Genomic DNA, 15,252 nt, shown 5'->3' with positions numbered 1-15,252 from the left:
TCAGTTGGTGGTGGTGGTGGGGGGGGGGGTAGATGATGGAGCGAGACGGCGGCATTGTGGGCAACAACGAAAGACACAGATGAACTAAAGAGACGCAAAGCTAATCGAAAGACAACGACAAAGTTTCCGAAGAGGCATGACTAGGTTTTCATTCCTTTTCGCCGCGCTTTCAAGTCTTTGACATACTGTCAGCAAATCTTTCTGTGGCGATGACAAAGGGTTAAAGCACGAAGAGTTTGAAGCTTGCAAGCAGTGGGTCATGTTCTTTTGGTGTTTCAAAACGCGCGAAAAGGCGCCGAGGTAGGTGAGACCCCTTTTACCAAGAAAACCAAAAAACGTTTTCAATAAATTTTCTAAAACGAAGAAAACCACGCCATTAATTGCACTGCTGCGAAAGAGCTCTTCGGCAAAACGGTTGCGACTGCCTTTTTTCAATTGCCCGTGCGGAAAAATCAGTCCCTCTTCTATCTTCCTTGATGCGGGGTTTTCTTGTTTGGGGGTTTGTTGCGCGACCCCCCCTCGTCCCGGGGATAAGTTGGCTGAACCCGGTTTTCCCCCAGCAAGCCCAATTTACGGATAGCCGAATGGAAAAGCGTTCCCATAGGCCGTGTTTATGTCAATTTTTTTCGAGGGGTGTGTGGTGCTTCTGTAAGTTTTGGTTTTGTTAATTTTTTTTTTAGGCCCCGGTGGGCACTAATCCGCGCCGCCAAGCTTTTTATTTGAAGTCGAAAAGCCACGCCAGAGACCCGGCTTTTCGTTTTGGATTTGCCTTTATGACCTTTTCCTACCCATGTGGACTTGATTTTCAGTTTCCTCATGTTGTCATGTGCGCCGATGCGCGCAGCGCCTCTTAAAAGAGAGAGCCGGTGGTTGTGCGAAGGTCCGTTTGCTCGGCGGCCCCTGCGTGGCACAAAAAAATCAGATTTGCTGCCCCCGTTCTGGCACCTGGGCGCTGTGAAAAAGACTGCTGTTGTGGCTTTGGTGTGGTGCTATGGTTCTGGGCGGGCTTTTTTCGAGGAATCTAAGAAGGGCCCCTCCCCGGCAACGTGTCGTCATTACTGGCTGTGGAAGGGTTTGGTGCCATAGACGTCGAGGGGTGGGGGCGATGTGTCGCTACTGATGTTTGCGGTCGGGGGCTGGATGGCGCGCCTTTGGGGCAACACGCAACAGTGAACGCGCTTCTGCCACCCATATGGTTGGCAGGGTGTCAGGGTGAATCCAATGCATCCCACTCGGCCCTCGCTGCCTACTGGTGGGGAGGCTGGGCTGCCCGAGCGATGCGCCACGTGGCGACCGGCATGCTGCAAGCGGGCGTGGGGCGGCCTGAAAGGCAGGTGTGTCGCCAGTTTTTGCGGGCGAGTTCCTGCCCCGATGGCCGAACAGGCACTGCTGTAACGTGTGTGTCGACTGCTGCGTTGCACGGCGCGATGGGTGCCCGTGGCGGACCCAGTTGAGTGGTGCTTAGCGCATGTTGTATGGCGCAGGAATGGACACGCGGAAACACGAAGCAAAATGGTTTATAACGTGCGGACATGTGCGCGCTCGTTTCCGCCGGACCCCTTTTGTCCCCGGTGCACGAGCACACGCGCACACGGACGCGCCGGCGGCAAAGTCTCAGACATGCCAGGGTACCACACTATTATGTGATCCCCCCTCATGGTTTATGCGCGTGTGCGTGGGTGTGGGTGTGCGCGTGCCCGACTTCCCTCCCCCTGCCGCCCCTTCTCGTTGCTACACTGCTCGCTCTCTTCGGGCCTTCGTTTCGTTTTGCTCCCGCCTTCTTTACACGAGCGCCGGTTCTCTGCGCCCACTGCGCGTTGGGCTCTCGGTTGTGTGAGCCATCTCGCTCACCTCTCTCGTGTTCCAGCGAACCTCTTTTCTTGTTTTTTGGTTGCTCATTTTTTTTCTCATTCTCCTTTTCCCTCTCGGGGAGGGGGGGGCCTCGCTGCGTGTTGCCGCAGGGGCCAGTGCCCATTCTGTGGGTGGCGAGGCCGGGCAGCCTCCTCCCTCCTCCTATCCCGGTGGCTGCCGGCCCGCGCCTGGTGGTGGGGAAAGGGGCCGCCGGGGCCTCTGGCGGGTCCCCAGGCGGCGGTGGGCGTGGGGCTGTTTTTGGCGGCGGGGTTGGCGGTGCCTTAGGCGGGGTTGGGAAACGTGTTAGCCTTGCCGGCTCCGCGCCTAGCGGTGGCCCCCTTCGGAAGGCCTGGGAAAGGGAAGCGTAGGTTGCGTTGTGTGAAAAAGGAATGGGTTCTGTTTGAAGAAGCCGCGTGGCCGTTGAAAGGCTTTACAGCCTGTTGAATGCTGCGGGGAGAGGGTTGTAGCATTACAGGGTTCGTTTGCTTTCTCAGTGACGAAGGGTCGCGGTCAGCGGCGGGTGTGCATTCTTGCGGGGCCGTGTTTTTGCTGACTGTTTGCGGATGCTTCGCTGTGAAGGAAGCGGCTGTGTTCTCCGGATTGGTCGAAAGGGGGTTTTCGCGTATCTGGGCTGTCTTCGGTTATTGGACGCGGAAGTTACCGTAATGTCGTCGTCGGTGTTTTCGCTGGTTTCGTTGCTTTTTTTTTCTCGGACTCGGGGTTTTGTCCGTGGTTTTGCGTTGCGGTATGTGTGTGGCCTTGTTTTGTTTGCCGGGCGTCTGGCCGGGAGAGGGAGGCTTTCCTGGCGTGGTGTTCGTTTCCCGACGACTGTACCTTTCTGTTTGCGCTGGTCGGCTTTTTTTGGCGCTTTGCGCGGAGCCGCTTTCGGGCAGCGTCTGTTCCCTCGGGAGGCGGTGGTTTGCATTTTGCGTCGGTGGCGCCGCCAACCTGGGCGTTTTATCGGGGCCAAGCGCCCATCCGGGAAAAAAGCCAATACCCTGCAGCCTGCCCTCGGGGACGACTGCGGATACTTGGTGCCGGCGGGCAGGCCTGGGCTGGCGCTTTACCAAAGAGGCACGCGGTCATGACTACGTTTGAACGAGCTTGCTGCGAATCGTGTCGGCGATTCAACAAAAACACGCATCCACCTCTTGTTTTTCTACCGTAGCTGCGTTGCGGTGGTATTAGGATGGGCTAAAGGACACCAAACGGTGTTCGTCGGCCCGGTTGCTTGACGTAGCGGCAGTGCAACAGAGGGAGGTGAACGGTGGTTGTTCATGCGTCTCTTTGTTGACCTGTTCGTGGTAGAAAGACACATGGGAAAACAAAACGAATGTGGTTGTGTGAGGCGAGGGGGGGGGGCAATGGGTACCTTGCGGCTTCTTACGCGAGCGTCTTCCACTAGCGCTTCCTCCTCGCCGCTTGTTTCACCAGCCGGTTCACAATGTCGCCGTAAGAGTCACTGCTGCTCTTTCCTCGCTGATTTTCTGGCGGGGTGATGCGGGGCGCGGCAGACGGGGGAGGAGGGGGGGAACGCGCCGATGGCTGCGCGAGGACAGCCGCTGCCAGGTAGCGGACGTAGGAGTCCGGGCACGAGCTGGGAAGCAGCGCTGCGCCGCCACTCAGCAAGATCGTCTGTCCTACGCAGCAGCCCAGTCGTGACAGGATGCCGATGAATGCGACGCAAAGGGCGATTGTGTCAATGCGGTTAGCGGCCAGCTCCGCAGTGCAGTACTCCACCGCCTTGATCAGCGCGCGGTGCGCCGAGAGCAGCGCCGCGGACTTTCGTCTCTCATTGCGCCTCTGTAAGTTAGGATTCGCTGCGTTGTAGCATTTCCTAGCAAGTTGCACGGCGTGACGAGAGCGGCGGAAAAAGAGGTGGTGCCTGTACACCCTGCTGCGTCGGTTGGTAGTGGCCAGTCTTGTGAGCAGCGCGCACTCCCGTCGTGCAATTTCGGCCACAGCCCCCTCACGTTGCACCGAGACGCTCATGTATAGTATGTGTTTGTGTGCGTTTGCGTGGCACTTGAAGCACGTGATAGTGGTGAAAGAAGTTGTGATGGAGAGAGGGGCGATGCATGAACAGGTGGTGACATACTGCATGATGGATGCGCTCGTTAGGAAAAGGAGCCATGGCGTGGCGCCGCGGGGGTTGCCGGCTTCACTGATCCGCGGCATAACATGCACAGACATTGAAAAGCGAGGAGGGACTGTGAGGGAAAACCACGACAATGCTACGCAACTGCACACGTTAGGCTTGGAGGAATCAGCAGCACCTGCAAAGAGGCGCGCGCACTCACACCCAAGGTGGAGGAGAATGGAAGGCAAAGCAAACACCAACCGATGTCGGCCCACCAACACAATTCGCCTGCCTCCGACATCATCTTGCGACGCTACGTCGCCCAAGACGCGGTGGCGACTGTCGCCTCTGTTATGAGGCGAACGCTCACCTGCGTGGTGAGCCACTCGGTGACCTCCTTCAGGCCAACCCATGGCTCATCGACCGAGGAGGCCATGATGACGTCAAGTGCGACAAACGGGGCGGTCGCACCGCGTTGGCGTCGCATCAGTGTCGTCAGCACCCGCACCCGGTCCGCGGAGCAGTCGGCGATGGAGGAGTTGGAGAAGTTCACCCAGCGCATGGTGACCGACGCCTGCTCCATAAGAGCGACTACAGGTAGGAGGGGCAGCTTGTTGCCGGAGAGATCCAGCGACTCCAGGTACGGGGCGCTGTGCGACCGGAGCGCCTTGCATAGAAACAAAAAGCTGCCGTCACCACCCTTGGTGCGGTTCTTCTCCACCACGTTCGAGCTAAGGCCAAGATGGCGGAGGGACAGCGGGGCACCGCGCTCCAGCGCCGACGCCAACTGACCAACGCACTCGTCGGTCAGGCTGCAATTGGAAAGATCGAGGCGTGACAGCACAGGAGCGCACCCCGCAAAGCCGGCTTTAGTGATCTGACCGTGCAGGTCGACGCCGGAGCACACGAGCGACGAGGCCCCGGGAGCAAAGGTGGCTTGGCAGATGCGCTTGAAAAAGCCGGTAGCGAGGTTCACGTGGGCGACATCGACTAGGCGCCACAGCCTTTTCTTGTCCGTGACGGCTCGGAGCACACGCTGGGCGGTGCCGGTGCTGAGAAGAGAGCGGCGAACGCTGAGGGTGTCGAGAAGCTCGTAGGCGCCGAGGAAGCGCGAGACGTCCTCCTCGTCGTCCGTGAACTTGTGGCCGCCGAGGAAGACGTCCGTGACACAGGCGCGAAAGGCGACGCTGGCCTTGGTCAGAAGTGCAAAACACTTGGATGTAAGAAGGTTGGAGGACAGGTCCAGAGCGAAACGGGGGCGTGGCGCGAAGGCGGCCAGGGAGCCCACAAACTCCGAGAGGTGTGGCACATCTTGCCAGTTACAAGAGGAGATGTTGAGGTGCACGAGCGACACGGACGCCGCCACTGCTTCGCCGACAGCTGCCCAATGGGTCGCCATCGTCGTCCCTCGCAGAGAGAGGTGTGTGAGGCGCGCCGCAGAACGCACGTACGCCGCCACGCTGGCGAGGGTGCCGACGTGGCAGTTTTCGATGGCCACATTCACCAGGCAGTCATAGGTGCGCAGAGACGTCGCCAGGGTGTGGAATGATACCGGGTTCAAGGCACAGTTGGTAAGACGCAGCGCCGACCATGAGCGGCCTCGACTGCTCGCGGCTTGCATGAGGTGGCAAAGCTCGCCCACGATCTCGCGCGCGTCGTTGCTGTTGTCCACGTTCTCGAAGCAGATGCGGCGTGCCCGCGTGTGGTGCAGCAGACAGCGTAGTCCGCGGTAGCGATCGCGCATGTCATTTCCTGTGGAGTAGTAGCCATGTACCACGAGGTCGACCGCGGGGCCAGCGCACGCTGTGGAGTGCGCTAAGCAGAAGCACAGCTCGTCACGGCAACTTTCCATCGTCTCGATGCGACGGCGACCGAGATGAACGCAGCGGTGCACGAACGGGATGCCGGGTGTCGTGCACGCGCCGGAGAGGCAGCACGGCTCTCGAACCCGTCGCGGGAGGTGCGCTTGGACGGTCGGCAGTGCTACACGGAAGAGCGCAGACACAACGCTCGCTTGCACACCCGCATCGCTGCCCTGCCGTCCTTTAACGAGGGCATCCGTGAGCAGCTTCTTCCACAGCTCGAATTTGAATCCGGCATCGTTCGTGAGCTGAATGGATTGCATATTGTCGACCGCAGCGCCTCTGCCACCAGTTCCACTCCTGCCACTCTGTGCAGCGCTTGTTGGCGAGGGTCGCTCTCGGGGACGCCGCACCGTCCTGGAGAGAATGCGCGGAAGAGGATCAATGATAGAACCCAGGAGACGAAATGGGAAGAGGAAAAGGGGGAGAGGGAGAGGAGAAATCGGTGTGGATGTGTGGGTGGGCGAGGCATGCGAGACGGACGTGAAGAGACACATCAAGGAGCGAAGAGGGAGAGAGCAGATGGCAAGGGCGCCCCCAAGCGCGAGTCGTACGTTATACGTGAGGGTCGACATGAGGCACGCGCACCCCCCCAAAAAAAAACCATTGCTGCACGCTTCCCTCGTCCGTGTACTCGACATCACGCAAGTGCTATTCGCGTTACCCACCCGCTCTCTTTGCTGAATGGTGACATTGGCGTATGCGTATGTATATGCATACCGTTGATATATATATTGTTTTTCTGTTTTCGAAGTTGACCTTTGAGCTGGATGGAGAGTTCCCAGGTCACTTGTTATCGAGGGCTGTCACTGGGCGAGCCTTTGCACGTGAAACGTACGATATGGGGGGGGGGATCGAAGCAGTATCACGTAAAAAGTCCTTCGAAGAGGAATGCGGATGTGTGCATGCGTCGACGGGTGCCCTGGCATGCGCGCACACTTGTCAGGTAGAACATACACACACATAGCAGAGCCACTACCGGGCATCTACAGCAACTCGCTCGCCGTCCGCACCCCAACGAAGAAGCGTAGCGGTAGCAACACGCAGGCAGGCGCACACAGACACAGATACAGACGTATAGACTCAGGTACTCGCGCCCCCGCTCTCCAGCTTCGGCTCAACAGGGAGAAGGCGAGTGACGCTCTTCTGGCACTTGGACTGATAGCGTTCGACCAGTATCGTCATGTCATGCAGAAGAAATACGCAGAGGCCGGAGTACAGCTGGACGCCGATGTGTTGCAGGAGATCCAGAATGAGCTGAATGCCCGGCGACACCGGCGACACGCCTTTGACCGCCTGTGCAAAGTAGATGTGCCACCGTTCGAACAGCTGCCCCTGCTCCAGCGCACTCGACGCCCAAGTCAGGCACACGTCGTAGTTCGACTCCTGGTGAGTCCACAACTTGGCCTTCTTGGCCAGCGCACCCCACACGCTCTTCTTCTGCGGCTTTGCATTTTTCACCCGACCAATCTCGCTGTCGAGGGTGCTGCGGAGTTCACGTTCGACATCGACGAACTTGCGCAGGTGCATTTCTGTCTTCTCGATATCGCCCAGAGTCGTCATCGACCGCAGCGGCTCCATCGCGCTGCAGAGTGCGGACGTGTACTTGATCTTGGCACCTACAAACCGCAGAGAGGCGCCGCAGCCGTCCTGCATCCACACTTCCCGCGAGACATACAGGCTAGGTGTGAAGAAGGCGCCTTGGTGGATGGAGCGCTTCAGCAGCCGCATCAGCCAGAACACGCGCGAGAAGGGCGAGCGCGGCACGCGGTAGTCTTCAATGGGGATTGGGACGGGAACGAACTGAGTCGTGAAGGAGGGGAAGAGGGTGGTCTGCTCGCGCGTCCAGCGCGACCGGCGCAGCATGTCGATCTTGCGCCGTATCGCCTCCGTGTTCCGTTTTACCGTCTCCGCCAGATCGGCCGGCAGCACTTCGGAGACGGCGTCGAGACGTGTGACGGCGGCGATGTACATCTCCACCGCGCCCTCGACGTTGGCGGAGAAGTCGAGCGCAGTCGCCTGCTGGAGCACGGCCAGCGCCTCCACCAATGTTTCGATACTCATCTCCATCTCTGTGCCGTTCGCCTCCTCCTGCTCTGCTCTTTGATATGGCAGTAAAGGGCGGTGCGGCGCGGGTGTGTTTGTGCTTGGCGTGTGCAAGGCTACAGTAGCGGAGTTGATCAAGCAGCAACAGCGAGGAAGGAAGGTAGATGGCAAGCACAACAAACAATGACTCAAGCACCACGCCAACCCGTACACACGCGCACCTGAAGCAGCTGTGTCTAATATCAGCAACTAAGTGTGCTGCCAGTGCAAGAATCAAGCAGACAGGGCGGTGAAAAGGAAGGAGGGGAGAGAAGGGCAAGGGAAGATGGAGATAGATGGGCAGTAAGGATGATAACAGGAGAGCAGAAGACGGCAATGGTACGTCGACTGAAGCGGAGTTATGTTGGCACACTGTTGTCCTCCACCGCGTGCCTTTCTGGTGGTCATATTGGCACTACTATCAAGAGCGTGTTTGCGTAGCTGTGTGTAGTGCCGTCGTCTGTGGTTACGCTCACCGGCAGGCACGCGCAGACACACCACGTTTACCTCATCCTGCATAACACGTCGCGTAGAAGGAAGGGGAGAGGCAGGAGGGAGGTTGCCGTGAATAGCAGCCACGCGTCTGTGTTGCCCCCTTCTTTTGCATTGGTTTAACGTTTTATTTGGGAAGTAAATGAGAACAAACAGTAAACAAAAAGAAGACATTGCACAGGAATGGCATACCCCATCAACATAAGGACGTACACGCACTCACATACAGACACACACACACACACACACACACACACACACACACGAATACGGGGTGCGGTGGTGCGCGCATGTGCTCTGCCAGTGCGCGAAGAAGTCCTCTTCGGCTTCTTAACGGAGACGGCGGGCCTCACGCTCGGTTTCCATGAGGGAGAGCATGTCGTTCTCCTTGCATGGGCCCTTCACGTTGCGCACGATCGTGCGGTTGTAGTCCGGGGAGCCGGCCTCGGCCATCAGGCGCACGCGCACCTGGGTCACGTTGCCGCGAGAGCCGGTGCGGCCCAGAACCTTGATGATTAGGCCAACCTGGGCCTGGTCCGTACCCTGGGTGACGACCTCCTCGGTCTTCTTGTTGTCCTTCTTCGAATCAGCCATTGCGCGAGTATATGGACTGCAAGATGAGGGGGGGGGGAGGGCTGGTGGGGTTGGATCGGGTTGCTTGTGATAGAAGAAATCGGGAGTGGGGGCGAGACACATTCCAATATGTATGAGCAGCAGAAAGACAGGGAGAAAAGGGAGATGGTGCAGCGTGACACGTGGAGAACAACGGATAATGGCACAGAAGGGGCACTTGTGCAGCGTGCTTGTGTGTGTGTTGGTCGAGGAGGTGGAGAGAAGGAGGGAGGGAAGACGCGGCACACGCAACTGCAGCGTTTTCCTTGCTCAGGTCTTCTTACCCACTCGCTCACAACAAGCACGCACCGGCACAAGCACCGTGGAAACCGAATCCGAAAAAGGCACGCAAACGCACAGGGATGACGAGGTGATCGCTATCGTGATGGGCCCTCTTTCTGTGTGGTGACAGAAAGGCAGCGAGTGTGCATGTCCCGTGCCGTGTGGCTGCCTGATGTCTCGTTTCACAAATGGAGAGAAGAGCGCACTCGAACATCGCCATCGATACATCCGAGCCTCAACTTTTTTCGATTTTTTTTTCTTCGTTTCTGGGAAATCGCGAGAATGAAAAACAAGAAACAAAATGAATCGCACAGCCCTTCACACACTCACATGGCTGCTGCTGCTGCTGCTGCTAGGATGCGTGGCATGATCTTAACGGAGACGGCGGGCCTCACGCTCGGTTTCCATGAGGGAGAGCATGTCGTTCTCCTTGCATGGGCCCTTCACGTTGCGCACGATCGTGCGGTTGTAGTCCGGGGAGCCGGCCTCGGCCATCAGGCGCACGCGCACCTGGGTCACGTTGCCGCGAGAGCCGGTGCGGCCCAGAACCTTGATGATTAGGCCAACCTGGGCCTGGTCCGTACCCTGGGTGACGACCTCCTCGGTCTTCTTGTTGTCCTTCTTCGAATCAGCCATGATACTCTAAGATTGCAGCCTGTGTATGTATGTGTGTGTGTGTGTTGTTGTTGTTAAGATTTGCAGACCAAGCGAAAGAGGTCCAAAAGGAGATTGAGAGAGAGGCAGAGTTTGAGAGTAAAGGTGAAAACAAGAACCAGCACAGGGACATCATACATAGAGGGCTGCAGCCGCGGGTGCTGTGTGAGCCCGTTACACACGACTGTTCTCACGTGGCGTGCACACAAACGGAGGGGAGGGGAGTGGTAGGGAGCCGAGAAAGCCAGACTGGGAAGAGTCAAACACACACACACACACACACACACAGACACACACACACAGACACAGACACACACACACAGACACAGACACACACACACACACACACAGACACAGACACACACACAGACACAGACACACACACACACACACACACACATACATACAGTCATATCGATAGGCCGGCCAAAAGAAGCAAACGCTATGAGGAGGGGCCACCGATGCGGGCCGCAACGCCCCGCTGCTGCGCGCATGTCTGAACAGGCCCGGAACGCAACAGCTGACTGATTTCCTTTGTTCTTCTTGCATCTGTCCTGCTTTGCTTGGTTCCGCTGCATGTGAGCCCGCCTTGTGGGTGCGAGTCCTCTCCTGCCTCTTTCACGCACGCACATCCTCTTGTCATCTGCGTCCAGCTATGCCTGCAGTGACTGCAGCAGCTGGTTCACCAAGGTCTGACGATGCTCGGCGTCCATGCGAAGGGCGCAGCGCGTAATGTCGTTCGCACCGGGGCACTTGGTTTCGTGGAAGACGTAGGTGCGGAGGTAGCAGTACGTGAAGAGGCCCATGAGGCCCTGACAGTCCATACGGTCCGTCATGCCGCCGTGGCCGGGGATGAGGTCACCAAAGTCCTTGAGCTTGAAGGCACGCTTCAGTCCACTTGCGAAGAAGCCACCGAATGGGGCGAGGAGCGACGCAAACGTCCCTAGCACGAGGGCGTGCTTCTGCGCTGGTGAGACGAGAAAGGTGGTCAGCATACCACCCGACACCTGCTGTATCCACTGCGGAAAGGCAACCTCCTCCTGTAGGAAGATGGGGTTGGGCTCGCAGTGGGAGTTCACGGCGTTGGTGAAGCCCACGGCAGGGCAGTACATCTGCGGGAAGTGGCTCAGAAAGCCGCAGAACCAGAAGGACCAAATGACTGTGAAGAGGAACGCACCGAGGAACCCCTCCACCGTCTTCTTTGGCGACAGGGACAGCAGCTTTCTTCGCCCGAAACACTTCCCAAAGACGTAGGCCCAAATGTCGTTGTTGACGACACAGCTCACCGGCAGCAGGAACCAGATCATGCCGCGCACCATGTTGCGCATTTCGCCAGCAAACTGCACCTGACACAGCATCAGCATCATTGCTGTCCATGTGAACTGGATGAACTGATAGCGGTACATGCCCTTGCGCAGGCTCAGCACGAAGATGACGAGCCCTAGCATCACACAACAGAAGAACGCGAAGGGAAGCAGGTCGTATACCTTGTCAAACCATGCAAAGGTGTTTTGCAGCGGTTCGCGATTGCAAAAGAGACTAACAAAAACGTAGCAGACGACGAAGAAGTACCACTTGATGAAGAGCACCGACGGCAGCTGACGCTCTTTGCGCACCCGCTGATTGATCCGGGTTACCTCGTAGAACATGGTGCTCTCGATCACAAAGAGCAGGAAGAGGCCAAAGCGAATACCGACAGAGATCCAGCACAGAAAAACGTACGCCATAAGAATCGTGAATATGGTGCGGTTAATGACGTCCTTGTACCCCAGCTTCTTGCCGTCAGCTGCCGACGCGGCGGCGGTGGCGGGGCTTCTGCCACCAGTGGCGCCATCGCCGCATGTACTGTGCTTGCCCTTTGCCATGGTGTCGTCCACAGCTGGGCTCAAATCACCGCCGGTGGGGATGAGCGGCAGCAGAACAACCCGCTGCTTCTTTTCCTTTGGCATTCTATAATGGCAGAGAGGGTGTGAGTGCGTATGTGGGGAATGAACGTGAGGGAAGTAAGTGAGTGCCGCGTTCCTTGTCCTGGCCTTACATTGAAGACCTTCACTTTTCAATCTCTATTTTTGTGGTTGCTGCTACAGTGTTCTCATTGAACATAAAGGGTGTGCGCATGCGTTCGCTTGCATGTACGGAAGGGTGGGTGGTGGTGGTGGTGTGTGGGGGGGGGCACAGATGACTGTCCCTGCAGTCTCCAGTTATTAAGTGGAGAATATATTTTTTTCGCGGAGTAGATGTCTACGTGTGTGTGCGTCTGTGTGTGTCTTTAGTGTTCGTGCTGGCCTGGTCTGCAGGGGAGCAGATGAGCTGCAGACGCACTCAAAGAAAGGGTAGTCTTTTCGCTTTCCTTCCTTAGTTCTTTTCGAGAAAGAACAGAACCAACCAAACTATGACCGCTGTGTGAAGTGCCTGTAGAGAGGAGGAGGAGGAGGAGGAGGAGGAGGGGGGCTGAGAGACGCAATGCTATGTACAGCTATACGCGCGCACACGGCGAAGAAAAGAATGAGCAAAGGACAACAACAAAAAAGGGGCACAAAACATAAATATATGTGTGCGGGCCAGAAGGTGGGATGCACCTGTGAGTAAGTCGTGTGATACTCTGAGTCCCCCACCCCCGCCATCGAAAAAAGGCAGATGATCAGCAAATGAATAAGTGGAAGAGAACGTCAGGGAGAGTGAGAGGGCGCACAGGTGTATATGCGTGTGCATGTGAGGTGGAGATGGAGATAAGGTGAGTGGCACGCACCTGCACGCAAACATTGACTGCACCTTTCATTTTTCGTTTTTTTTTTCATGCCGTGATGAAGGACTGTCAGACGTTGTTCTTCCGCTTGCCCATCTTCACGAGTTGGATGCCCATTCCTGTGTCACCGACAATGTTGCTGTCTCCTTCGCGCAGTGGCTCGCTCTCCTTCGCTCTCGTATAATGCACATCCGTCTCCAAAGAAGAGATGCAGATGATGATGAAAGATGGTGGCTACTGGCTAGGAGAAAAAGGAGGTAGGGGTGGAGGGGTGGGAGAATCAGATGACGGTCTTGTGCGATTTTGTTATGCTGCTCCACATTTCCGTCCACTGCGTTGGACAAACACATATACATCCACAAACAGATACATGCTTATGCGCACCGGATAATCTAGAGAGACACTTCTCTCCGTTTGTAACGTGAAGCTCCACTGCATGTGCGGGAATCCTCTACTCGACACAGTTGCAGTGGCGTGTTCTCTCTGTCTGTCTTTGTTTCCCCAGTCGAGTCACCCTGGAATGGAGCCGCAGGTAGATGGGGAGGGAGGAGAAGAAATGAACACGAACGAAGCCGGATAGAAAAACGAAAAGAAGTAGAACGACATTTCAGTCGGATGCCACGCAGTGTGTATGTGTGTGTGTGTGGGGGGGGGGCGGGTCACTTCGAATGGAGGCAAAAATGGCAACAAGAAAGGAAACGCTCGCATGTTCCTACAATGAAAAGTCCTCCGCCACAACTCGAGTAGAGGCAAAATGACTGACACGTCCACGCCCATGCACACAAACACCCACGCACACGCACACGCGCATACACACCCACACCCGCACATATACATGCACGTAGAGAGAATGCGGGATGAGGGGAACGCTTCAAGTGAAGCAGCAAAACAACACGAACAGAGGAAAAGAAACAGAAACAGATGATTGCATTGGTGCCGAGGTCTCGAGTCGAGAGGGCCGTTGTGCGTGAGTGAGCGTGAGTGCTGCAGTGGCTGTGGTGATGCGTGTGGCAGTAGCGCTTTTAGACGACCTTTGTGCTTTGGACTGAGTTCGCTGGCAACGAAAGTTTACCGGCACACGCCAGACAACGCACTCGGCGGTGGTCTTGTTTGTGCACGCATATGCGCCTAAGCAAGAGCGTGGGTCGACATGAAAAACGACCACGGCATACGCCCATCCACACATACCCGCCTTACGTGCACCGGTTCGTGTTGCCCACGCACACACGCTCCCTTTGTCCATACACACATGCAGCACTCGAGAGAAGAGAACGACATGAGAGGGTTGTTTTATCCCCACCCTGAACATGCGAGGAAGAGGCAACAACAACAACAACAAAGCGGATTCATTATCACCTCTCACAGTCCGTGCTGAGGTCGCTTCTTGTAGACGAATTGATGGGAGTTCGTGTGTGCGTGCGTGTGTGGGACGATCACTAATGAGCGAGTGGAGATCAGGAGAGAGGACGATGAAAACTGGAGAGGAGGGAGGACATAAACACACACAGGCACCGACACATGTAAAGGAAAGGCGGGTGCAGAAGAGAGAGGGAGAGAGGGGACCGGGATGGACCCCTTTACAAGAAGAAAGAAGAAGCAAACAAACAACCAAAAAGATAGTCTAGTCATATGCAACCAAACCAGAAGAAGACGTGTCGAGAGGGAGAAGAAATGAGAGGAGGCGTGTGAGAGTGCCAGATACACACACACACACACACACACACAAACACAGATACACACACAGATACACACACACACACACACACACACAAACACAGATACACACACAGATACACACACACACACACACACACACACACACACGTCAATGACGGCAGAGGAAAGCACAAGAAGATAATAGAGAATAACGACAGTCAGAAGAAGAAAAGGCAGCTAACAACACACTAGTAATCGACTGTTTGCTTCATTTATGTTTCTTTTTTTTTAATTTACGTCACCATTCTTTTCCGTAGCGCAACACACAAACAAACAAGAAGAACGCAAAGCAAAACCAAAACAAGTCGCGAGTGATACAATGAGAAGAGACACTGGAAGAGGAGAGAGGGGGGCAACCCCCACCAAAGAAGAGGGGAACAACACGAGACCACAAGGAGCAACACAAAACAACAACAACAAGAGACATGACGAGAGAAACCGACACATTTAGTTTTGCTTTTTTCTTCCGTTTTTTTTTCCCTATACTGTTTACTTAAGTTGCCGTGTACACTTCGCTTTCTTTTTTTTTGTTGCTTTGTTCGCTGTTGTTGTTGTTCAGTCCTTTACCTTCTGTTGTTCTCTCCTCCCCCCAAAAAGTCCACACATGTGTAACGTTCTCAGCAGAAAAAGACCGCCTCACCTTTCGTGTTTTCTCTCTCTCTCTTTCATTGCTCGCTTCAAGCACAGTAGATCTCACGCGCACGCACACACACAGAGAGAGAAGGGGGGGGGGCTGCAAGTGTATCGGATCCATTCCACATACGTTCATTTTCAAAGATGCATCGCCACCAGCGTCGGCAACACCGACACACGGAGGCACATACACGGAAAAAAGGGAAAACGAAAGAGAGAAAAACGTGAATGAGTGCCGG

At 56.1% G+C, this 15,252-nt stretch overlaps 6 protein-coding genes across 6 annotated transcripts; all 6 read right to left on the bottom strand.

Annotated features, from left to right (window-relative positions):
• Positions 1-3,252: 3,252 nt before the first annotated feature.
• LMJF_26_1665 (conserved hypothetical protein) lies at positions 3,253-4,044 on the bottom strand (the record flags this gene model as incomplete). Its single annotated transcript, XM_001684119.1, has 1 exon — positions 3,253-4,044. One exon carries the CDS (start codon positions 4,042-4,044, stop codon positions 3,253-3,255), a length of 792 nt encoding a protein of 263 aa, XP_001684171.1.
• Positions 4,045-4,244: 200 nt separating this feature from the next.
• Positions 4,245-6,290, bottom strand: LMJF_26_1660 (conserved hypothetical protein; the record flags this gene model as incomplete). Its single annotated transcript, XM_001684118.1, has 1 exon — positions 4,245-6,290. The coding sequence occupies one exon, from the start codon at positions 6,288-6,290 to the stop codon at positions 4,245-4,247; it is 2,046 nt and encodes a 681-aa protein (XP_001684170.1).
• Positions 6,291-6,876: 586 nt separating this feature from the next.
• On the bottom strand, positions 6,877-7,863 carry LMJF_26_1650 (conserved hypothetical protein; the record flags this gene model as incomplete). Its single annotated transcript, XM_001684117.1, has 1 exon — positions 6,877-7,863. The coding sequence occupies one exon, from the start codon at positions 7,861-7,863 to the stop codon at positions 6,877-6,879; it is 987 nt and encodes a 328-aa protein (XP_001684169.1).
• An 837-nt stretch (positions 7,864-8,700) lies between these two features.
• Positions 8,701-8,964, bottom strand: S33-2 (putative 40S ribosomal protein S33; the record flags this gene model as incomplete). Its single annotated transcript, XM_001684116.1, has 1 exon — positions 8,701-8,964. One exon carries the CDS (start codon positions 8,962-8,964, stop codon positions 8,701-8,703), a length of 264 nt encoding a protein of 87 aa, XP_001684168.1.
• A 672-nt stretch (positions 8,965-9,636) lies between these two features.
• S33-1 (putative 40S ribosomal protein S33) lies at positions 9,637-9,900 on the bottom strand (the record flags this gene model as incomplete). Its single annotated transcript, XM_001684115.1, has 1 exon — positions 9,637-9,900. One exon carries the CDS (start codon positions 9,898-9,900, stop codon positions 9,637-9,639), a length of 264 nt encoding a protein of 87 aa, XP_001684167.1.
• Positions 9,901-10,571: 671 nt separating this feature from the next.
• Positions 10,572-11,867, bottom strand: LMJF_26_1620 (cdp-diacylglycerol synthetase-like protein; the record flags this gene model as incomplete). The annotated part of the gene is made up of 1 exon (XM_001684114.1): positions 10,572-11,867. The coding sequence occupies one exon, from the start codon at positions 11,865-11,867 to the stop codon at positions 10,572-10,574; it is 1,296 nt and encodes a 431-aa protein (XP_001684166.1).
• Between the last annotated feature and the right edge of the window lie 3,385 nt (positions 11,868-15,252).

This window comes from Leishmania major, chromosome 26 (assembly GCF_000002725.2).
Source record: "Leishmania major strain Friedlin complete genome, chromosome 26".
Taxonomy (NCBI): domain Eukaryota; phylum Euglenozoa; class Kinetoplastea; order Trypanosomatida; family Trypanosomatidae; genus Leishmania; species Leishmania major.
The sequence above is the reverse complement of the archived record's forward strand: the minus strand, read 5'-3'. Positions and strand labels throughout refer to the sequence as shown.